General features: G+C 50.2%; 1 protein-coding gene across 1 annotated transcript in view; it reads right to left on the bottom strand.

Moving 5' to 3' along the window:
- The window catches only part of LOC141129608 (uncharacterized), a 113825-nt gene that overhangs the window by 66658 nt on the left and 20745 nt on the right, over window positions 1-26422 (bottom strand). Inside the window, exon 2 of the mRNA XM_073617709.1 lies at window positions 14461-14513. Within this exon, the coding sequence (XP_073473810.1) occupies window positions 14461-14513 (53 nt within the window). The remainder of the gene's footprint in view (window positions 1-14460; window positions 14514-26422) is intronic.

The raw sequence follows: 26422 nt of genomic DNA, 5'->3' as shown, positions 1-26422 counted from the left end.
GTCCCCTGACCCCGCACCGCCATCCCCTGACCCCGCAGCCATCCCCTGACCCCGCAGCCATCCCCTGACCCCGCACCGCCATCTCCTGACCCCGCAGCCATCCCCTGACCCCGCACCGCCATCTCCTGACCCCGCACCGTCATCCCCTGACCCCGCACCGCCATCTCCTGACCCCGCAGCCATCCCCTGACCCCGCACCGCCATCTCCTGACCCCGCACCGCCATCTCCTGATGCTACACCGCCATCCCCTGACTCTACACTGCCATCTCCTGACCCCTCACCACCATCTCCTGACCCCTCACCGCCATCCCCTGACCCCTCACCGCCATCTCCTGACCCCTCACCACCATCTCCTAACCCCTCACCGCCATCCCCTGACCCCGCACCGCCATCTCCTGATGCTACACCGCCATCCCCTGACTCTACACTGCCATCTCTTGACCCCTCACCACCATCTCCTGATGCTACACCACCATCTCCTGACTCTACACTGCCATCTCTTGACCCCTCACCACCATCTCCTGATGCTACACCACCATCTCCTAACTCTACACTGCCATCTCCTGACCCCTCACCACCATCTCCTGATGCTACACCACCATCTCCTAACTCTACACTGCCATCTCCTGACCCCTCACCACCATCTCCTGATGCTACACCACCATCTCCTGACTCTACACTGCCATCTCCTGACCCCTCACCGCCATCTCCTGATGCTACACCACCATCTCCTGACTCTACACTGCCATCTCCTGACCCCTCACCGCCATCTCCTGATGCTACACCACCATCTCCTAACTCTACACTGCCATCTCCTGACCCCTCACCACCATCTCCTGACTCTACACTGCCATCTCCTAACTCTACACTGCCATCTCCTGACCCCTCACCACCATCTCCTGACTCTACACTGCCATCTCCTGACCCCTCACCACCATCTCCTGACTCTACACTGCCATCTCCTAACTCTACACTGCCATCTCCTGACCCCTCACCACCATCTCCTGACTCTACACTGCCATCTCCTGACCCCTCACCACCATCTCCTGACTCTACACTGCCATCTCCTGACCCCTCACCGCCATCTCCTGATGCTACACCGCCATCTCCTGACCCGTCACCTCCATCTCCTGATGCTACACCGCCATCTCCTGATGCTACACCGCCATCTCCTGACCCCTCACCGTCATCTCCTGACCCTACTCCACCATCTCCTGATGCTACACCGCCATCTCCTGACCCCTCACCGTCATCTCCTGACCCTACTCCACCATCTCCTGATGCTACACCGCCATCCCCTGACCCCACACTGTCATCCCCTGACGTTACACTGTCATCCCCTGACCCCACACTGTCATCCCCTGACCCCACACTGTCATCCCCTGACGTTACACTGTCATCCCCTGACCCCACACTGTCATCCCCTGACGTTACACTGTCATCCCCTGACCCCACACTGTCATCCGCTGACCCCACACTGTCATCCCCTGACGTTACACTGTCATCCCCTGACCCCACACTGTCATCTCCTGACATTACACAACCATCCCCTGACATTACACTGTCATCCCCTGACCCCACACTGTCATCCCCTGACGTTACACTGTCATCCCCTGACATTACACAACCATCCCCTGACATTACACTGTCATCCCCTGACATTACACTGTCATCCCCTGACATTACACAACCATCCCCTGACATTACACTGTCATCCCCTGACATTACACTGTCATCCCCTGACATTACACAACCATCCCCTGACATTACACTGTCATCCCCTGACATTACACTGTCATCCCCTGACATTACACAACCATCCCCTGACGTTACACTGTCATCCCCTGACATTACACTGTCATCCCCTGACCCCACACTGTCATCCCCTGACGTTACACTGTCATCCCCTGACATTACACAACCATCCCCTGACATTACACTGTCATCCCCTGACATTACACTGTCATCCCCTGACATTACACAACCATCCCCTGACATTACACTGTCATCCCCTGACATTACACAACCATCCCCTGACATTACACTGTCATCCCCTGACATTACACTGTCATCCCCTGACATTACACTGTCATCCCCTGACATTACACTGTCATCCCCTGACATTACACTGTCATCCCCTGACATTACACTGTCATCCCCTGACATTACACAACCATCCCCTGACATTACACTGTCATCCCCTGACATTACACTGTCATCCCCTGACATTACACTGTCATCCCCTGACATTACACTGTCATCCCCTGACATTACACTGTCATCCCCTGACCCCACACTGTCATCCCCTGACATTACACTGTCATCCCCTGACCCCACACTGTCATCCCCTGACATTACACTGTCATCCCCTGACCCCACACTGTCATCCGCTGACGCCGCACCGCCATCCCCTGACATTACACCGTCATCCCCTGACATTACACCGTCATCCCCTGACATTACACTGTCATCCCCTGACCGTTCCCTTGCGGCGCCTATTCAATCAGGGACAGGGTCAGGCCAGCGTAGACGCGGTAGCGTCAGAGTGGTGTGTGCATTGCACCAGCCCGGCCCAGCAGAGCGCACAGCGGAGGAGTGGAGCAGAGCCAGAGCACAGGACAGGAGGAGCGGGACGTCTATTTTAGAGGTGAGTTGAGCAGTAAGTTTTCACTGCACATTTTACAGTCATTCCGCCCTCACATCCCCGCAAAGGACAACATGGACTGACAGAATTTTACAGCTGGACATAGCAAACTTACTTAGGGGCGGATCCAGGGGGGGGGGAGGCAACAGGATGCATCGGGGACCCGAGTGGCCTTAGCTCAGGACATCCAAGGTGTCTGGTTAATAGAGTGTATGTGTTATATCATTGCACCGAGAAGGGCCGTTCCCTCTGCAGAAAAGACAAAATTGATTCCAAAGTCCCCAAGTTTTGGAGTATTTTTCTTGTTGGTGTTGTGCAGTAAGTAGGAGATCCTCCATTATATGGATACCTTCCACCTTACGCAGCCAGTCGGTCAGAGTTGGCGGTAGTTGTTTCCTCCAATGGAGTGGGGTTGAGAGTTGAGTTGAGTTAAGTTGGTCTTACCCTGAAGGGTCCCGACGCGCTTGCAAGACTTTGCAGCGGCGTTCTAGAGGTGTCGTACAAGAGATTTTTTATATAGTTTGGCAGAAATGCTAGAAACATGTAGGAAGAAAAAGGCCGGATCACCAGGAACCTTACATTCCGTGAATTTTTTGGGTTATGTCCCTGACTGTTGCCCAAAATTGGGTTCATTTAGGACACGACCAAAATATGTGGAGCAGCGTTCTTCTGTCCCCCCGGCATCTCCACGACCAAAATATGTGGAGCAGCGTTCCTCTGTCCCCCCCCCCAGCATCTTCACGACCAAAATATGTGGAGCAGCGTTCCTCTGTCCCCCCCGGCATCTCAACGACCAAAATATGTGGAGCAGCGTTCCTCTGTCCCCCCGGCATCTTCACAACCAATTTATGTGGAGCAGCGTTCCTCTGTCCCTCCAGCATCTCAACGACCAAAATATGTGGAGCAGCGTTCCTCTGTCCCCCCCCGGCATCTCAACGACCAAAATATGTGGAGCAGCGTTCCTCTGTCCCCCCGGCATCTTCACAACCAATTTATGTGGAGCAGCGTTCCTCTGTCCCTCCAGCATCTCAACGACCAAAATATGTGGAGCAGCGTTCCTCTGTCCCCCCCGGCATCTCCACCACCAAAATATGTGGAGCAGCGTTCCTCTGTCCCCCCAGCATCTCAACGACCAAAATATGTGGAGCAGCGTTCCTCTGTCCCTCCTGGCATCTCCACGACCAAAATATGTGGAGCAGCGTTCCTCTGTCCCTCCCGTCATCTCCACAACCAAAATATATGGAGCAGCGTTCCTCTGTCCTCCTGGCATCTCCACAACCAAAATATGTGGAGCAGCGTTCCTCTGTCCCCCCGGCATCTCCACAACCAAAATATGTGGAGCAGTGTTCCTCTGTCCCCCCGGCATCTCCACAACCAAAATATGTGGAGCAGTGTTCCTCTGTCCCGCCTGGCATCTCCACAACCAAAATATGTGGAGTAACGTTCCTCTGTCCCCCCGGCATCTCCACAACCAAAATATGTGGAGCAGCGTTCCTCTGTCCCCCCGGCATCTCCACGACCAAAATATGTGGAGCAGCGTTCCTCTGTCCCCCCGGCATCTCCACGACCAAAATATGTGGAGCAGCGTTCCTCTGTCCCTCCAGCATCTCCACAACCAAAATATATGGAGCAGCGTTCCTCTGTCCTCCTGGCATCTCCACAACCAAAATATGTGGAGTAACGTTCCTCTGTCCCCCCGGCATCTCCACAACCAAAATATGTGGAGCAGCGTTCCTCTGTCCCCCCGGCATCTCCACGACCAAAATATGTGGAGCAGCGTTCCTCTGTCCCCCCAGCATCTCCACGACCAAAATATGTGGAGCAGCGTTCCTCTGTCCCCCCAGCATCTCCACAACCAAAATATGTGGAGCAGCGTTCCTCTGTCCCCCCGGCATCTCCACGACCAAAATATGTGGAGCAGCGTTCCTCTGTCCCCCCCCAGCATCTTCACGACCAAAATATGTGGAGCAGCGTTCCTCTGTCCCCCCCGGCATCTTCACGACCAATTTATGTGGAGCAGCGTTCCTCTGTCCCCCCAGCATCTCAACGACCAAAATATGTGAAGCAGCGTTCCTCTGTCCCTCCCGGCATCTCCACGACCAAAATATGTGGAGCAGTGTTCCTCTGTCCCCCCAGCATCTCAACGACCAAAATATGTGGAGCAGCGTTCCTCTGTCCCCCCAGCATCTCCACGACCAAAATATGTGGAGCAGCGTTCCTTTGTCCCCCCGGAATCTCCACGACCAAAATATGTGGAGCAGCGTTCCTCTGTCCCCCCGGCATCTCCACGACTAAAATATGTGGAGCAGCGTTCCTCTGTCCCTCCGGCATCTCCACAACCAAAATATATGGAGCAGCGTTCCTCTGTCCTCCTGGCATCTCCACAACCAAAATATGTGGAGCAGCATTCCTCTGTCCCCCCGGCATCTCCACAACCAAAATATGTGGAGCAGCGTTCCTCTGTCCCCCCCAGCATCTCCACGACCAAAATATGTGGAGCAGCGTTCCTCTGTCCCTCCAGCATCTCAATGACCAAAATATGTGGAGCAGCGTTCCTCTGTCCCTCCAGCATCTCCACAACCAAAATATGTGGAGTAACGTTCCTCTGTCCCCCCAGCATCTTCACAACCAAAATATGTGGAGCAGCGTTCCTCTGTCCCCCCCAGCATCTCCACGACCAAAATATGTGGAGCAGCGTTCCTCTGTCCCTCCAGCATCTCAATGACCAAAATATGTGGAGCAGCGTTCCTCTGTCCCTCCAGCATCTCCACAACCAAAATATGTGGAGTAACGTTCCTCTGTCCCCCCAGCATCTTCACAACCAAAATATGTGGAGCAGCGTTCCTCTGTCCCTCCAGCATCTCAATGACCAAAATATGTGGAGCAGCGTTCCTCTGTCCCTCCAGCATCTCCACAACCAAAATATGTGGAGTAACGTTCCTCTGTCCCTCCTGGCATCTCCACCAACGGTCAGTAGTGGTGGGGTAATAGGTATGTAAGCGGCGGGGGGGGTGGGGGGGGTACCACCATGTTAAAAGTTTAGAATTGGTCTCTTGAATTTTCGTACAGAACAATGACTTTAATGCGAATCTGAGGATATGTTGTAGCTGGGCAGGTGTAAATTTACTGTGTGGCTCCTTCTCCCATTTGTCCACGAAAGGTAAGTGTGGTTGTACAGCCGGGTAGTTCAATAGGGAGTACGTTCTGGAAAGAACCTGTGTGAGGAGGCCTTCTTTTCCCAACAATGGTCTTCAGATGTCATCAGGGAATGGCCAAGGGGGCCCACGTCCTCCATCAACTCCTCCTATGGAAGGCCGCCTATCTCCCATTAGAGAATGGGATGCCTGAATCCTTCCCAACTGTTGGAAGGTCCGAAGCGTATGGTGGTTGAGACCAGGAGAGAACCGCGGATTTCCCACAATAGGGAGCAGTGGGGAATCTGGTGAGGAAAGAGAGTTCTGCCCATTAACCTGCGATCCTGTGTGGAGTGTTGTGCCCATTAAGGTGTGCGATATCAACCAGGGGGTGGGGGGTGGTGGTAGGTGGTCATAGTTTGGGCTTGCTCTATCTGTGCCCATAATTTGGCACAGCGGTGACCACACCAATTAACAATTCTACCCAGGTGAATTGGCTGGTAATATTGCCGAATGTCAGGAAGGGCTAGACCACTAATACACATGTATTGTTTGGGTAGTGATGGTAGCTTGATCGTTCTTACAGGCGAAGGGAGGGGACATCCATCCCCCCCCCCTCCCCCCCGCCGCCATCCGGTGCTTCTCCGGGCTCTCCCGTGCCATCGGGGACCGGAGAAAGAATTGACCGCCGCCAGATGACGACCATAGAGATTTCCGGTGACCACATGGTCACCAGTCATCTCTATGACCGTCAGAGGCCTGGGCGCGACGTTATGACGTCACATCCGGGCGGCGGATGTAAACAAAGCATGAGATCGTGGATTTTTTTTTTTCGATCTCATGCTTTCCAGCCTGGAGGAGAGATGTGGGGTCTTATTGACCCCACATCTCTCCATAAAAAGGACCTGTCACGAATGATTCTTATTACAAGGGATGTTTACATTCCTTGTAATAGGAATAAAAGTGATCAAAAAAAAAAATGTAAAAGAAAGTGTAAAAATAAAGTAAAATAAAAAAAAAAAAAAAAACAATAATTTAAAACGTCCTTGTCCCCGGTAGCTCGCGCTCAGAAGTGAACGCACACGTAAGTCCCGCCCACATATGTAAACGCCATTCAAACCACACATGTGAGGTATCGCCGCGTGCGTTGAGCGACAATTCTAGCATTAGACCTCCTCTGTAACTCTAAACATGTAACCTGTAAAAAAAATTTACACCGTTGCCTATGGAGATTTTAAGGTACTGAAGTTTGCCGTTATACCATGAGTGTGTGTGCAATTTTGAATCGTGACATGTTGGGTATCTATTTACTTGGCGTAACATCATTTTTCACATTATACAAAAAAAAAATTGGGATAACTTTACTGTTTTGTTATTTTTCCAAAAAAAAAAAAAAGCGTTTGAAAAATTGTTGCGCAAATACCTTGCGAGATAAAAAGTTGCAACGACCGCCATTTTATTTCCTAGGGCAGGGATCCTCAAACTACGGCCCTCCAGCTGTTGCAGAACTACACATCCCATGAGGCATTGTAAAACTCTGACATTCACAGACATGACTAGGCACGATGGGAATTGTAGTTCCTGAACAACTGGAGGGTCATAGTTTGAAGACCCCCTGTCCTATATATATATAATGTTTGGGGGTTCTGAGTAATTTTTATAGCAAAAAAATGATGATTTTTACATGTAGGAGAGGAGTGCCAGAATAGGCCCCGGTATGGAAGTGGTTAAAGCCGTGTCTGTCCACTTAAAGTTAAAACTTGACTGTAATTCTGATAGAAGGGAACCCTATTACCATCGCTTCCCATTTCTTAAAATGTGTTTTCAGATTGGAAAGAGATCCATAAAGTTGGGATTCTCGGAGAAGATCTGGGAGCGATATGGTAGGCTTCGTCCGCATATGCCGAGATTTTGTATTGGGTATCCCCAATCGATTTATTCCTTGAATGTCCGGGTTGAATGTCCGGGTTTAAACGGATTCTATTAAGGAATGGTTCCAGCGACAGAGCGAATAATGGGGGGAGGGGCGATGTCTCGTTCCGTTCGTAATGGGGAAGGGGTCGGATAGAACTCCGTTAGCTTTAACCTGAGCTGTAGGCTTGGAATAAACTTTTGGCAACCCAGTTAATGATAGTTTCCCCTCGGCCTGGATGACGAAGGACCGAGAACATGTATTGCCAATTTACACGGTCAAACGCCTTCTCTGCGTCCACGCTAAGAAAGACACGGGGCATAGGAGAGGAACTGACAACATGGAGCGGGTGGAGAACTTTTGTTGTGCTGCCTCCCTGGTGGGGATGAAGCCCACCAGGGAAGCAACACCAGGGAAGCAACACCAGGGAGGCAACACCAGGGAAGCAACACCAGGGAGGCAACACCAGGGAAGCCCACCAGGGAGGCAACACCAGGGAAGCAACACCAGGGAAGCAACACCAGGGAAGCCCACCAGGGAGGCAACACCAGGGAAGCAACACCAGGGAGGCCCACCAGGGAAGCAACACCAGGGAAGCAACACCAGGGAAGCAACACCAGGGAGGCAACACCAGGGAGGCAACACCAGGGAAGCCCACCAGGGAAGCAACACCAGGGAAGCCCACCAGGGAGGCAACACCAGGGAAGCCCACCAGGGAGGCAACACCAGGGAAGCAACACCAGGGAAGCAACACCAGGGAAGCAACACCAGGGAAGCCCACCAGGGAAGCACCACCAGGGAGGCAACACCAGGGAAGCAACACCAGGGAAGCAACACCAGGGAGGCAACACCAGGGAAGCCCACCAGGGAAGCAACACCAGGGAAGCAACACCAGGGAAGCAACACCAGGGAGGCAACACCAGGGAAGCCCACCAGGGAAGCAACACCAGGGAAGCCCACCAGGGAGGCAACACCAGGGAAGCCCACCAGGGAGGCAACACCAGGGAAGCAACAACAGGGAAGCAACACCAGGGAAGCCCACCAGGGAAGCACCACCAGGGAGGCAACACCAGGGCAGCAACACCAGGGAAGCAACACCAGGGAAGCAACACCAGGGAGGCAACACCAGGGAAGCAACACCAGGGAGGCAACACCAGGGAAGCCCACCAGGGAAGCAACACCAGGGAAGAAACACCAGGGAAGCAACACCAGGGAAGCCCACCAGGGAAGCCCACCAGGGAAGCACCACCAGGGAGGCAACACCAGGGAAGCAACACCAGGGAAGCAACACCAGGGAAGCAACACCAGGGAGGCAACACCAGGGAAGCCCACCAGGGAAGCAACACCAGGGAAGCAACACCAGGGAAGCAACACCAGGGAAGCCCATCAGGGAAGCAACACCAGGGAAGCCCACCAGGGAAGCAACACCAGGGAGGCAACACCTGGGAAGCAACACCAGGGAGGCAACACCAGGGAAGCCCACCAGGGAAGCAACACCAGGGAAGCCCACCAGGGAAGCAACACCAGGGAAGAAACACCAGGGAAGCAACACCAGGGAAGCCCACCAGGGAAGCCCACCAGGGAAGCACCACCAGGGAGGCAACACCAGGGAAGCAACACCAGGGAAGCAACACCAGGGAAGCAACACCAGGGAGGCAACACCAGGGAAGCCCACCAGGGAAGCAACACCAGGGAAGCCCATCAGGGAAGCAACACCAGGGAAGCCCACCAGGGAAGCAACACCAGGGAGGCAACACCTGGGAAGCAACACCAGGGAGGCAACTTCATCCCCTGGTGGGGATGAAGCCCACTTGGTCCAAGTGGACCAATTTTGTAAGGGGATTTAAAATTTATTACTAACGTTTCATCTAAAGACTTAAATTTAGTATTATGAAGGACCAAACCCTTCTCGGGAGTTTCTCATGGAAGTAGAGCAAAATCCGCTCTTCTTACAGGACAAGCTCCTGTAGCTCATTAGAGTCGGCCCTTCATGATGCTAATGTTTGTCTATAAGTCATGCTAAAGGGACTCTCCAGTTTCCTTCCTCGGAAGTACGCCTGGGGACTTTTTAGCATCTTGATAAAAGTCCCTGGTCAGACTGAAACTGAATTTGGAACAAGACCTCTGGAGTGCATTCTATTCTTGAAATATATATATATATATATATATATATATATATATATATATATATATATATATATATATATATATATATATATATATATATATATATTTTATATATATATATATATATATATATATATATATATATATATATGCATTTTACAGTTGCCCCTCCCCCCCATGTGCCCCCCCCTAAATATGAAAGCTGGAGATGCCACTGAACACTAAAGCCCCATTGATCACCTCTAATATGGTGATAGCTTCTGATAGATTGATCACCACTGGTAGACTGATCTCTACTGGTAGACTGATCACCACTGGTTGACTGATCTCCACTGGTAGACTGATCACCACTGGTAGACTGATCACCTCTGGTAGACTGATCACCACTGGTAGACTGATCACCTCTGGTAGACTGATCACCACTGGTAGACTGATCACCTCTGGTAGACTGATCACCACTGGTAGACTGATCACCTCTGGTAGACTGATCACCTCTGGTAGACTGATCTCCTCTGGTAGACTGATCTCCACTGGTAGACTGATCACCACTGGTAGACTGATCTCCTCCTCTGGTAGACTGATCTCCTCTGGTAGACTTATCTCCACTGGTAGACTGATCACCACTGGTAGACTGATCACCACTGGTGGACTGATCTCTACTGGTGGACTGATCACCACTGGTGGACTGATCACCACTGGTAGACTGATCTCCACTGGTAGACTGATCACCTCTGGTAGACTGATCACCTCTGGTAGACTGATCTCCACTGGTAGACTGATCACCTCTGGTAAACTGATCACCACTGGTAGACTGATCACCTCTGGTAGACTGATCACCACTGGTAGACTGATCACCACTGGTAGACTGATCTCCACTGGTAGACTGATCACCTCTGGTAGACTGATCACCACTGGTGGACTGATCTCTACTGGTGGACTGATCACCACTGGTAGACTGATCACCTCTGGTAGACTGATCACCTCTGGTAGATTGATCACCTCTGGTAGACTGATCTCCACTGGTAGACTGATCACCTCTGGTAGACTGATCACCACTGGTAGACTGATCACCACTGGTAGACTGATCACCACTGGTAGACTGATCACCACTGGTAGACTGATCACCACTGGTGGACTGATCTCTACTGGTGGACTGATCACCACTGGTAGACTGATCACCTCTGGTAGACTGATCACCTCTGGTAGATTGATCACCTCTGGTAGACTGATCTCCACTGGTAGACTGATCACCTCTGGTAGACTGATCACCACTGGTAGACTGATCACCTCTGGTAGACTGATCACCACTGGTAGACTGATCACCACTGGTAGACTGATCTCCACTGGTAGACTGATCACCTCTGGTAGACTGATCACCTCTGGTAGACTGATCACCACTGGTAGACTGATCACCACTGGCAGACTGATCACCACTGGTAGACTGATCTCCACTGGTAGACTGATCTCCACTGGTAGACTGATCACCTCTGGTAGACTGATCACCACTGGTAGACTGATCACCTCTGGTAGACTGATCACCACTGGTAGACTGATCACCTCTGGTAGACTGATCACCACTGGTAGACTGATCACCTCTGGTAGACTGATCTCCACTGGTGGACTGATCTCTACTGGTGGACTGATCTCCACTGGTAGACTGATCACCTCTGGTAGACTGATCTCCTCTGGTAGACTGATCTCCACTGGTAGACTGATCACCACTGGTAGACTGATCACCACTGGTGGACTGATCTCTACTGGTGGACTGATCACCACTGGTGGACTGATCACCACTGGTAGACTGATCTCCACTGGTAGACTGATCACCTCTGGTAGACTGATCACCTCTGGTAGATTGATCACCTCTGGTAGACTGATCTCCACTGTTAGACTGATCACCTCTGGTAGACTGATCACCTCTGGTAGACTGATCACCTCTGGTAGACTGATCACCACTGGTAGACTGATCACCACTGGTAGACTGATCACCTCTGGTAGACTGATCACCTCTGGTAGACTGATCACCACTGGTAGACTGATCACCACTGGTAGACTGATCTCCACTGGTAGACTGATCACCTCTGGTAGACTGATCACCACTGGTAGACTGATCACCACTGGTAGACTGATCTCCACTGGTAGACTGATCACCTCTGGTAGACTGATCACCTCTGGTAGACTGATCACCTCTGGTAGACTGATCACCTCTGGTAGACTGATCTCCACTGGTAGACTGATCTCCACTGGTAGACTGATCACCTCTGGTAGACTGATCACCTCTGGTAGACTGATCTCCACTGGTAGACTGATCTCCACTGGTAGACTGATCTCCACTGGTAGACTGATCACCTCTGGTAGACTGATCACCTCTGGTAGACTGATCTCCACTGGTAGACTGATCACCTCTGGTAGACTGATCTCCACTGGTAGACTGATCTCCGCTGGTAGACTGATTGTATCTAATATTGCTAAACACCTCTGGTGGATTGATCACCTCTGATAGATTGATCACCTCTGGTACAACATTGATCACATCTAATACAGTGAAAACCTCTAGCAAATTGATTACCTTTAACTCGTTGCTCTCCTCTGATCGATTTGATCGGCTCAAATATACACTGAGTGCCTCTGGTAGATTGATCACATCTAATACACTCTAATTATTTGATCTCCGTTGAGTCATTGATAACCTCCAGTGGACGTCTAATGAACTGATCTCCTCTAGTAGACTGATCACCTTTTTAATGTATCGATCGCTGTGCCAGTTAGTGATGAAATGACGGTGAATGTGAACATCGCTTGTCCTTGCGATGAATCCAAGTTTGTTGACGTCTCTTCCTCACCCCTCTCTACTTTTAGCAGCGCTTTTGCATTGCTTTTTTGACTGCTAGCGGGACGGTTTTAAGCCCCCCCCCCCCAAAAAAGGGGTTAAAAACTCTAGTTTTGTGGCACTTTCGAAGCGTTTTTCAGGCGCTTTGGAAGTGCTGCCCATCTATTGCAATGGGCAGGGGCGTTTTGGGAGCACTAAATACAGCGCTCCAAAGATGCTGCTTGCAGAACTTTTGGTAACGTCCCGCAAGAGCACCGTCCCGGTGTGAAAAGTCGCACTGCAGTGAATGGTGGAGGCGGATTTCAGGCGCTTAGCGGAGGTTATTTCCAGCGCTAAAGCGCCTGAAAACCGCCCCAGTGTGAAAGGGGGTCTTATGCAATATTTTCTAATGAATATGAATAGTCTTATATCTGTAAGTGTTCTTCTTATATATGCTGCCTGGCGTTGGAGGTATAATAAAAAATAATGTGAATAGGGTCTTATATCTGGAAATGTCACAGTTGGAGCTCTGTCCGCCCTCCTTGTGCGGCGCCCTAGATGATGGCACTGTACAAATAAGTGGAATCTGATGCAGATTTCTTATCTTTCTATCTGTAGATGTGTACAGGATATCATTCTCCTCCTCAACGTAGACTATACACAACATATTGTCTGTCTGTCCTCACTCCGGACAGATGATTCCGGAATAAAGGACTATTCTGCTGCCGGGGATGAAGTCTTCTATACTTCTCTCTGTAGTACAGTCCTGTAGATCGCACGGCGGCTCTGCAGTCCTCTCATTATATAATAATATTGTCTGTCTGTCTGTCTGTCCCGGGACAGATGGCCCTACTGACTGGTACGGTTCTCCATGGAGAGCTCTGCGTTCCGCCGACGTGGCCCTTTTTGGATGAACTTTCTGAACGGCATGGAAAGCAGAGATCTCTATCTCCTGGTTCCCACAGTGGTGAGGTACTCCTCCACCATCCTCAGCACATTACTGGGGGGGGCTGTGTTTAGAGAGATTGTCCTCTAATTTTAGAGTCCCGGATATGGTGGGAACCCTGAGGAGAGCACTGGGACATGATGGAGCTATGGGTAGAAGATACCTGGACTGCAAAATAGGGTGGCATGAAGGATGGAGGGTCAGCACTGTGATGTAAAGGAGGGTGACTTTTGATGCTGGGGGAGCTCTTGACTTTAAGGAGGGTGACTTTTGAGGGTGGGGGAGCTCTTGACTTTTGATGGTGTGGGGGGGGCTCTTGACTTTTGATGGTGGGGGGGCTTTTGATTTTTGATGGTGGGGGGGCTCTTGACTTTTGATGGTGGGGGGGCGCTTGACTTTTGATGGTGGGGGGGCGCTTGACTTTTGATGGTGGGGGGGCTTTTGACTTTTGATGGTGGGGGGGGCTCTTGACTTTTGATGGTGGTGGGGTTCGTGACTTTTGATGGTGGGGAGGCTCTTGACTTTTGATGGTGGGGGGGGGGTCTTGACTTTTGATGGTGGGGAGGCTCTTGACATCCGATGTAGGAGGGGGTGGGGTCCTCTGGACATCTCGTCTTACAGATATAACTGGCCCTGTGAAGGCAACCATAATGCTGATGAGGCCTACGATAAAATGGAGTTTGGAACCCCTGGTCTACCCCTAGACATAGCGAGTATTTAACCCTTGCAGTGCGGGGGGGACCCAGGAGTTGGTGGGTATTGTTTGGTTAGACTCTCTACATGGAGATGCCTTCAGTCAGAAGATCGGATGGATTTGGAGACAGACAAGACAGAAGTGGTAGAAGAGTCACAGGACGGACACACAGGGATCTCCGACACGCACTCACCTCCAGAATCCATCAGCTTCAAACTCCATTTCTTTTCATATGTGAACACAGCCCTGGGGGGGGAAACACACATCAGAATGGGCAAAACTTCCACAAATCTCCAGATTATGGCTAGAAAATCTTTACGAGTGAAAACTCTGAATTTCCCTCATCCATGGCTGATACCCCCCAACCTATTCAGAATCCCTTCCAGGATCACCAGATAATCCTCCCAGGATCAATCATCCTTTTTTTTCACCTCTAAATTCAACTGAAGCTTCAGGTTCTGGAATCCTTGTGATTATTATAGAAGAAGCTGGGGGGGGGGGGTCATTGAAGATACTGTAATGTCTGCCATTCATTTGGGGTCTGTATGTCAGTATCGGGGTTCTGTATGTCAGTACTGGGGCTCTGTGTATCAGCATTGGGGTTCTATGTGTCAGTATTTGAGTTTTGTATATTAGTATTGGGGTTCGGTGTGTCAGTATTGGAGTTCTGTATGTCAGTATTAGGGTTCTGTATATCAGTATTGGGAATATGTGTCGGTATTGGGGTTCCGTGTGTCAGTATTGGAGTTCTATATGTCGGTATTGGGGTTCTGTATGTTGGTATTGGGGTTCTGTATGTCGGTATTGGGGTTCTGTATGTCGGTATTGGGGTTCTGTATATTAGTATTGGGGTTCTGTATGTTGGTTTTGGGGTTCTATATGTTGGTATTGGGGTTCTTCGTGTCAGTATTGGAGTTCTGTGTGTTGGTATTGGGGTTCTGTATGTTAGTATTGGGGTTCTGTATATCAGTATTGGGGTTCGATGAGATGATATAGTTGGGTAGACTCTTACAGGGACAACGTCTGGCTCCCAGTATTGGGGCTCTGTGTGTTAGTATTGGGGTTCTGTTTGTCAGTAACGGGGTTCTGCATGTCAGCATTGGGGCGCTGTGTATCAGTATTGGGGTTCGATGTGTCAGTATTTGGGTTCTGTTTATTAGTATTGGGGTTCTGTGTGTCAGTATCTGAGCCCTGTATATTAGTATTGGGGTTCGGTGTGTCAGTATTGGGGTTCTGTATGTCGGCATTGGGGTTCTGCATATCAGTATTGGGGTTCTGTATATCAGTATTGGGGTTCGGTGAGATGATATAGTTGGGTGAACTCTCGCAGGGACAACGTCTGGCTCCCAGTATTGGGGCTCTGTGTGTTAGTATTGGGGTTCTGTTTGTCAGTAACGGGGTTCTGCATGTCAGCATTGGGGCTCTGTGTATCAGTATTGGGGTTCTGTATGTTGGTATTGGGGTTCTTCGTGTCAGTATTGGAGTTCTGTGTGTTGGTATTGGGGTTCTGTATATTAGTATTGGGGTTCTGTATATCAGTATTGGGGTTCGATGAGATGATATAGTTGGGTAGACTCTTACAGGGACAACGTCTGGCTCCCAGTATTGGGGCTCTGTGTGTTAGTATTGGGGTTCTATTTGTCAGTAACGGGGTTCTGCATGTCAGCATTGGGGCTCTGTGTATCAGTATTGGGGTTCGATGTATCAGTATTTGGGTTCTGTTTATTAGTATTGGGGTTCTGTGTGTCAGTATCTGAGCCCTGTATATTAGTATTGGGGTTCTGTATATTAGTATTGGGGTTCGGTGAGATGATATAGTTGGGTGAACTCTTGCAGGGACAAGGTCTGGCTCTATAGAAATATTTCATTCTTCTATTCTTCCCACCACCAGTCTTCTCCTTATACAGTCCTATAGATTCTTCTATAGTCCTCCATAGTCTGATATCCTATTTATTCTCATACGGTGTTATATAGTCCAGTGGAGGTAGTCTTATATAGCCCCATATAGTCCTATACTGTATGGTCTTCTATAGTCTTATGCAGCCTCTGGTCCATGGCTTGGCTATTTCTGGTTTCTGGCTGCAGGGACTGGGCTACTATCACAGCTTCTCCCTTGCACTTCCTCTCCCCCTCTCCAGGGGCAGCAGTGAGCACAGACAGAGCGCTGGCCATATGCAGCCACAGAGAGAGCTGGAGGAAAGCCCCGCCCACTCCCGGGGGTCACAGAGAGGAAGAGGAGACTGAGCTACTGTGGATTGTGGGAAGGACAGAGCCTACCGGGCTCAACTATGACTTGTGGGAGATGTAGTTCCCGGACAGACTGAGCCTGTGTTTTCAGATTGGAAGAAGAACTACATATGCCAGCATTACTAGAGCTCTGTGGAGAGGAAAAGGAAGGTGTGTTTATAGGCATGAGGCAGAAGAGGTGATGAGTCGGCGGGGGGGAGACAGATCATGGTGCAGGCTGGTAACAGAAGGTTTTACCACCATATCAGGGAGGCAGAGAGGTGGAGTAGCGGACATCTCCTGGTACATGAGAACACCAATGTCACTGGTCAGTGCTGCCACCTGATGGTTGGGGAGAACCCCTCTGCCACTGACGTCACTGACCTACTGAAGGAGAACAGAGGGAGACCAGTTGTCACCCAGGGAGTTGGCCAAACCCTACTGCACCCTATTAAAGTGGAACAGCATTGTTTGCTCTGGACACAGTGCAGGTGCCTATACCAGGTTAGGGTGAGCTTATCTTGAGCACCCCAACACCGAATCTGGGCCCCAATGTGCTGGCCAGCAGGGAAAGGGTTTAATACAGACAGACTGTTATTGTAACGTTGTCCCTTAGGCAGAACCATCTCCATTTGTTTGAGGGGTTGTTGCCATTTCCATTTCTCTGGTTGATATATATAAAATAAACATCCTTTCCTCAGCCCGGGTCTGTCAGAAAGATGGGTCCTGACTGGAGAGTCGCAGGATCTGGGAACAGAAAACAGCGGCTCCTTCGGGGGTGAGCACTAAACTTATATAGTCTTCTACTGTCCTGTGCAGTCTTCTATAATCCTATGTAGTCTTCTACAATCCTATGTAGTCTTCTATAATCTTCTGTAGTCTTCTATAGTCCTATGTAGTCTTCTATAGTCCTGTGTAGTCTTTTATAGTCCTGTGTAGTCTTTTATAGTCCTAAGTAGTCTTCCATAGTCCTATGCACTCTTCTATAGTCCAATGTAGTCTTCTATAGTCTCCTATAATCATATGTAGTCTTCTATAGTCCTATGTAGTATTCTGTAGTCCTATGTAGTCTTCTATAGTCTCCTATAATCATATGTAGTCTTCTATAATAATATGTAGTCTTTTATAGTCCTATGTAGTCTTCTATGGTCCTATGTAGTCTTCTATAGTCTTCTATAGTCCTAAGTAGTCTTCTCTAATCCTATATAGCAGGGATATGCAATAAGCGGACCTCCAGCTGTTGCAGAACTACAAGTCCCATAAGGCATAGCAAGACTCTGACAACCACAAGCATGACACCCAGAGACAGAGGCATGATGGGACTTGTAGTTTTTGCAACAGCTGGAGGTCCGCTAATTGCATATCCCTGCTATATAGCCTTCCATAGTCCTATGTAGCCTTCTATAGTCTTCTGTAGTCTTCTATAGTTATATGCAGTCTTCTATAGTTATATGTAGTCTTCTATGGTCCTATGTAGTCTTCTATGGTCCTACGTAGTCTTCTATAGTCCTATATAGTCGTCTATAGTCCGATGTAGTCTTCTATAGTCCTATGTAGTCGTCTATAATCCTATGTAGTCTCTTTCTTACATCCTCTCTAAAATAACTAAAAACATTTCAAGTAAATGGCTGCAAGAACTGTACAAGGAGCACAATGCTCTCTAATTACCATACAGGACTGTATAAGGACCACAACACTCTATAATAACCATACAGGACTGTATAAGGACCACAACACTCTATAATAACCATTCACGACGGTTTAAGGACCATAACGCTCTCTAATAACCATACAGGATTGTATAAGGACCATAACACTCTCTGATAACCATACAGGACTGTATAATGACCATAACGCTCTCTAAAAACCAAACAGGACTGTATAGGGACCATAATGTTCTCTAATAACCATACAGGACTGTATAAGGACCATAACACTCTCTAATAACCATGCAGGATTGTATAGAGACCATAGGAAGCCAGAGATGTGGAGGAGTCGGAGGTGACCCTGGGATAATTGCAGAGACAGAGTGATCTCAGGAGGGATAATCCATCTGATTTGTACATTGTTCTTCAGTCTCCTTCCTGTTGCGGTAATTAGCGCAGTAATTAGCTTTGTTCTTAGATCTGGGGTCTGTGGCGAGGACTCAGAGGAGGGTTCCAGTCACATGTGTGGGGCCTGCTGGGGGGGACGCTGTAAGGACTGGGAATACCGGTGTGTATGAGGGGTGCGGAGGCCTCACATATGTCCCACACATGTAGTCCATGGGAGCAATTCTGAGTCTGCTATATACGTAGTCCATGGGAGGAATGTCTGATATATATATGGACTGACATCTCCAGCTGCATTCCTGGGGGGGGGGGACCGGGTCCAATACATGAGGAGCAACCTCTGAGCACACACAGCACCACCAGATTGTACAATCCACAATAGAGGAACGTCGTCTATGTACCGCCCATTCCAGACTATGGAGAAACATCGTCTATGTACCACCCATTCCACACTATGGAGAAACGTTGTCTATGTACCGCCCATTCCACACTATGGAGGAACGTCGCTCTTCTCCTGCACACCTATCCTGTAATATAATACAGAGCATCCGGAAAGTATTCACAGCGCTTCACTTTTTCCACATTTTGTTATGTCACTGTGATTCTTGTGTACATGGGAGGAGCCTGTGATACTTGTGTGCATGGGAGGAATCTGTGATACTTATGTACATGGGAGGAGCCTGTGATACTTGTGTGCATGGGAGGAATCTGTGATACTTATGTACATGGGAGGAGCCTGTGATACTTGTGTGCATGGGAGGAGTCTGTGATCCTTGTGTACATGGGAGGAATCTGTGATACTTATGTACATGGGAGGAGCCTGTGATACTTATGTACATGGGAGGAGTCTGTGATCCTTGTGTACATGGGAGGAGCCGGTGATTCTTGTGTACATGGGAGGAGCCTGTGATACTTGTGTACATGGGAGGAGCCTGTGATACTTGTGTACAAGGAAGGAGCCTGTGATACTTGTGTACATGGGAGGAGCCTGTGATACTTTTGTACATGGGAGGAGCCTGTGATACTTATGTACATGGGAGGAGCCTGTGATACTTATGTACATGGGAGGAACCTGTGATACTTATGTACATGGGTGGAGCCTGTGATACTTGTGTACATGGGAGGAGCCTGTGATACTTGTGTACATGGGAGGAGCCTGTGATACTTGTGTACATGGGAGGAGCCTGTGATACTTGTGTACATGGGAGGAGCCTGTGATCCTTGTGTACATGGGAGGAGCCTGTGATCCTTGTGTACATGGGAGGAGCCTGTGATGCTTATGTACAAGGGAGAAGCCTGTGATGCTTATGTACATGGGAGGAGCCTGTGGTACTTGTGTACATGGGAGGAATCTGTGATATTTGTGTACATGGGAGGAGTCTGTGGTACTTGTGTACATGGGAGGAGCCTGTGGTACTTGTGTACATGGGAGGAGCCTGTGATACTTGTGTACATGGGAGGAGCCTGTGGTACTTGTGTACATGGGAGGAGCCTGTGATACTTGTGTACATGGGAGGAGCCTGTGATACTTGTGTACATGGGAGGAGCCTGTGGTACTTGTGTACATGGGAGGAGCCTGTGATACTTGTGTACATGGGAGGAGTCTGTGATACTTATGTACCCCTTTTTTATTTTTAATAAATTTGCAAAGATTTAAAACAAACTTCTCTCACGTTGTCATTATGGGGATTATTTGTAGAATTTTGGGGAAAATAATGAATTTAATCCATTTTGGAATAAGGCTGTAACATAACAAAATGTGGAAAAAGTGAAGTGCTGTGAATACTTTCCGGATGCATTGTATATTAATAAAGGAGGGGACAGTGGCTGACCCCCCCCCATCCCCTCCACCAAGAAGGGGGTCATCGGGACATTCCTGATCCTGAACACCCCCCATCCATGTGAACCTTTCTATACTGTGCTCAGCAGGCAGGTGTGGAACTACAACTCCCAGCATGTTCTGTGGTTGCCCAGATATAATGGGATTGTAGTATTACAAGAGCCAAAGATGTGCCAGCTCTATGTTACGGCCCGGAGTCTCTCCGGCACCCCGAGGGTTAAACGTTGGGGATATTTCTCCTTCTGGTTACATTGTACTTCACATACCAGAAGATGTAAATATTCCAGGAATGTCCCATTGTCCCCGAGCAACACCGGATACAATAACAATACCGCAAAATGACACCCCCCCCTTCCTCTATCCACCACTGTGTGTTATATACACAAGAGCTGACACTCTAATACCACAATATACCCCTCCCCCTTCCTCTATCCACCACTGTGTGTTATATACACAAGAGCTGACACTCTAATACCACAATATACCCCTCCCCCTTCCTCTATCCACCACTGTGTGTTATATACACAAGAGCTGACACTCTAATACCACAATATACCCCTCCCCCTTCCTCTATCCACCACTGTGTGTTATATACACAAGAGCTGACACTCTAATCCCACAATATACCCCTCCCCCTTCCTCTATCCACCACTGTGTGTGATATACACAAGAGCTGACACTCTAATACCACAATATACCCCCCCCCTTCCTCTATCCACCACTGTGTGTGATATACACAAGAGCTGACACTCTAATCCCACAATATACCCCTCCCCTTCCTCTATCCACCACTGTATGTTATATACACAAGAGCTGACACTCTAATCCCACAATATACCCCTCCCCCTTCCTCTATCCACCACTGTGTGTGATATACACAAGAGCTGACACTCTAATCCCAAAATATACCCCCCCCCTTCCTCTATCCACCACTGTGTGTTATATACACAAGAGCTGACACTCTAATACCACAATATACCCCTCCCCCTTCCTCTATCCACCACTGTGTGTTATATACACAAGAGCTGACACTCTAATACCACAATATACCCCTCCCCCTTCCTCTATCCACCACTGTGTGTTATATACACAAGAGCTGACACTCTAATACCACAATATACCCCTCCCCCTTCCTCTATCCACCACTGTGTGTTATATACACAAGAGCTGACACTCTAATACCACAATATACCCCTCCCCCTTCCTCTATCCACCACTGTGTGTTATATACACAAGAGCTGACACTCTAATCCCACAATATACCCCTCCCCCTTCCTCTATCCACCACTGTGTGTGATATACACAAGAGCTGACACTCTAATCCCAAAATATACCCCCCCCCCTTCCTCTATCCACCACTGTGTGTGATATACACAAGAGCTGACACTCTAATCCCACAATATACCCCTCCCCCTTCCTCTATCCACCACTGTGTGTGATATACACAAGAGCTGACAATCTAATCCCACAATATACCCCTCCCCCTTCCTCTATCCACCACTGTGTGTTATATACACAAGAGCTGACACTCTAATCCCACAATATACCCCTCCCCCTCCTCTATCCACCACTGTGTGTTATATACACAAGAGCTGACACTCTAATACCACAATATACCCCTCCCCCTTCCTCTATCCACCACTGTGTGTGATATACACAAGAGCTGACACTCTAATCCATCATGTGCCACATCCACTCAGTGCTGAACCCCTCCAGTATAAAACAGGAGCCTAAAACTAGGTAAACCCAGGACTAGCCAGGGTTGAGTCCACCATGTGCCGCATCCACCTGGAGTGCTGAGCCCCTCACTATATAATGGGGGCCAGGGATGAGACCACCATGTGCTGCATCCACCTGGAGTGCTGAGCCCCTCACTATATAATGGGGGCCAGGGATGAGTCCACCATGTGCTGCATCCACCTGGAGTGCTGAGCCCCTCACTATATAATGAGAGCCAGGGATGAGTCCATCATGTGCCCCATCCACCTGGAGTGCTGAGCTCCTCACTATATAATGAGAGCCAGGGATGAGTCCACCATGTGCCGCATCCACCTGGAGTGCTGAGCTCCTCACTATATAATGAGAGCCAGGGATGAGTCCATCATGTGCCCCATCCACCTGGAGTGCTGAGCCCCTCACTATATAATGAGAGCCAGGGATGAGTCCACCATGTGCCGCATCCACCTGGAGTGCTGAGCCCCTCACTATATAATGGGGGCCAGGGATGAGACCACCATGTGCTGCATCCACCTGGAGTGCTGAGCCCCTCACTATATAATGGGGGCCAGGGATGAGTCCACCATGTGCTGCATCCACCTGGAGTGCTGAGCCCCTCACTATATAATGAGAGCCAGGGATGAGTCCATCATGTGCCCCATCCACCTGGAGTGCTGAGCTCCTCACTATATAATGAGAGCCAGGGATGAGTCCACCATGTGCCGCATCCACCTGGAGTGCTGAGCTCCTCACTATATAATGAGAGTCAGGGATGAGTCCATCATGTGCCGCATTCACCTGGAGCGCTGAGCCCCTCACTATATAATGAGAGTCAGGGATGAGACCACCATGTGCCCCATCCACCTGGAGTGCTGAGCCCCTCACTATATAATGAGAGTCAGGGATGAGTCCACCATGTGCCGCATCCACCTGGAGTGCTGAGCCCCTCACTATATAATGAGAGTCAGGGATGAGTCCACCATGTGCCGCATCCACCTGGAGTGCTGAGCCCCTCACTATATAATGAGAGTCAGGGATGAGTCCACCATGTGCCGCACCCACCTGGAGTGCTGAGCCCCTCACTATATAATGAGGGCCAGGGATGAGTCCACCATGTGCCACATCCACCTGGAGTGCTGAGCCCCTCACTATATAATGAGAGTCAGGGATGAGTCCATCATGTGCCCCATCCACCTGGAGTGCTGAGCTCCTCACTATATAATGAGAGTCAGGGATGAGTCCACCATGTGCCGCATCCACCTGGAGTGCTGAGCCCCTCACTATATAATGAGAGCCAGGGATGAGTCCACCATGTGCCGCAACCACCTGCAGTGCTGAGCTCCTCACTATATAATGAGAGCCAGGGATGAGTCCATCATGTGCCGCATTCACCTGGAGCGCTGAGCCCCTCACTATATAATGAGAGCCAGGGATGAGTCCACCATGCGCTGCATCCACCTGGAGTGCTGAGCCCCTCACTATATAATGAGAGCCAGGGATGAGTCCACCATGCGCTGCATCCACCTGGAGTGCTGAGCTCCTCACTATATAATGAGAGTCAGGGATGAGTCCATTATGTGTCCCATCCACCTGGAGTGCAGAGCCCCTCACTATATAATGAGAGCCAGGGATGAGTCCACCATGTGCCGCAACCACCTGGAGTGCTGAGCCCCTCATTATATAATGAGAGTCAGGGATGAGTCCACCATGTGCCGCATCCACCTGGAGTGCTGAGCCCCTCACTATATAATGAGAGCCAGGGATGAGTCCATCATGTGCCCCATCCACCTGGAGTGCTGAGCTCCTCACTATATAATGAGAGCCAGGGATGAGTCCACCATGTGCCCCATCCACCTGGAGTGCTGAGCTCCTTACTATATAATGAGAGTCAGGAATGAGTCCATCATGTGCCCCATCCACCTGGAGTGCTGAGCCCCTCACTATATAATGAGAGCCAGGGATGAGTCCACCATGTGCCGCAACCACCTGGAGTGCTGAGCCCCTCACTATATAATGAGAGCCAGGGATGAGTCCACCATGTGCCCCATCCACCTGGAGTGCAGAGCCCCTCACTATATAATGAGAGCCAGGGATGAGTCCACCATGTGCCCCATCCACCTGGAGTGCTGAGCTCCTCACTATATAATGAGAGCCAGGGATGAGTCCATTATGTGCCGCATCCACCTGGAGTGCTGAGCCCCTCACTATATAATGAGAGCCAGGGATGAGTCCATCATGTGCCCCATCCACCTGTAGTGCTGAGCTCCTCACTATATAATGAGAGCCAGGGATGAGTCCATTATGTGCCGCATCCACCTGGAGTGCTGAGCTCCTCACTATATAATGAGAGTCAGGGATGAGGCCACCATGTGCCCCATCCACATGGAGTGCTGAGCCCCTCACTATATAATGAGAGCCAGGGATGAGTCCACCATGTGCCGCATCCACCTGTAGTGCTGAGCTCCTCACTATATAATGAGAGCCAGGGATGAGTCCATTATGTGCCGCATCCACCTGGAGTGCTGAGCCCCTCACTATATAATGAGGGCCAGGGATGAGTCCACCATGTGCCCCATCCACCTGGAGCGCTGAGCCCCTCACTATATAATGAGAGCCAGGGATGAGTCCATCATGTGCCGCATCCACCTGGAGTGCTGAGCCCCTCACTATATAATGGGGGTCAGGGATGAGTCCACCATGTGCCCCATCCACCTGGAGTGCTGAGCCCCTCACTATATAATGAGAGCCAGGGATGAGTCCACCATGTGCCGCAACCACCTGGAGTGCTGAGCCCCTCACTATATAATGAGGGCCAGGGATGAGTCCACCATGTGCCCCATCCACCTGGAGTGCTGAGCCCCTCACTATATAATGAGAGCCAGGGATGAGTCCACCATGTGCCGCATCCACCTGGAGTGCTGAGCCCCTCACTATATAATGGGGGTCAGGGATGAGTCCATCATGTGCCCCATCCACCTGGAGTGCTGAGCCCCTCACTATATAATGAGAGTCAGGGATGAGTCCACCATGTGCCGCATCCACCTGGAGTGCTGAGCCCCTCACTATATAATGAGAGCCAGGGATGAGTCCATCATGTGCCGCATCCACCTGGAGTGCTGAGCCCCTCACTATATAATGGGGGTCAGGGATGAGTCCATCATGTGCCCCATCCACCTGGAGTGCTGAGCCCCTCACTATATAATGAGAGCCAGGGATGAGTCCATTATGTGCCGCATCCACCTGGAGTGCTGAGCTCCTCACTATATAATGAGAGCCAGGGATGAGTCCATCATGTGCCCCATCCACCTGGAGTGCTGAGCTCCTCACTATATAATGAGAGCCAGGGATGAGTCCATCATGTGCCCCATCCACCTGGAGTGCTGAGCTCCTCACTATATAATGAGAGCCAGGGATGAGTCCACCATGTGCCGCATCCACCTGGAGTGCTGAGCTCCTCACTATATAATGAGAGTCAGGGATGAGTCCATCATGTGCCCCATCCACCTGGAGTGCTGAGCCCCTCACTATATAATGAGAGCCAGGGATGAGTCCACCATGTGCCCCAACCACCTGGAGTTCTGAGCCCCTCATTATATAATGAGAGCCAGGGATGAGTCCATCATGTGCCGCATCCACCCAGAGCGCTGAGCTCCTCACTATATAATGAGAGCCAGGGATGAGTCCACCATGTGCCCCATCCACCTGGAGTGCTGAGCCCCTCACTATATAATGAGAGCCAGGGATGAGTCTACCATGTGCCCCATCCACCTGGAGTGCTGAGCCCCTCACTATATAATGAGAGCCAGGGATGAGTCCATCATGTGCCGCATCCACCTGGAGTGCTGAGCCCCTCACTATATAATGAGAGCCAGGGATGAGTCCATCATGTCCTGCACCCACCTGGAGCGCTGAGCCCCTCACTATATAATGAGAGCCAGGGATGAGTCCACCATGTGCCGCATCCACCTGGAGTGCTGAGCCCCTCATTATATAATGGGGGTCAGGCATGAGACCACCATGTGCCGCATCCACCTGGAGCGCTGAGCCCCTCACTATATAATGGGGGTCAGGCATGAGACCACCATGAGCCGCATCCACCTGGAGTGCTGAGCCCCTCACTATATAATGAGAGCCAGGGATGAGTCCACCATATGCCCCATCCACCTGGAGCGCTGAGCCCCTCACTATATAATGGGGGTCAGGGATGAGTCCACCATGTGCCACATCCACCTGGAGGGCTGAGCCCCTCATTATATAATGAGAGCCAGGGATGAGTCCACCATGTGCCGCATCCACCTGGAGCGCTGAGCCCCTCACTATAT

Source organism: Aquarana catesbeiana, linkage group LG01 (genome assembly GCF_042186555.1).
Source record: "Aquarana catesbeiana isolate 2022-GZ linkage group LG01, ASM4218655v1, whole genome shotgun sequence".
Classification (NCBI taxonomy): domain Eukaryota; kingdom Metazoa; phylum Chordata; class Amphibia; order Anura; family Ranidae; genus Aquarana; species Aquarana catesbeiana.
The sequence above is the reverse complement of the archived record's forward strand: the minus strand, read 5'-3'. Positions and strand labels throughout refer to the sequence as shown.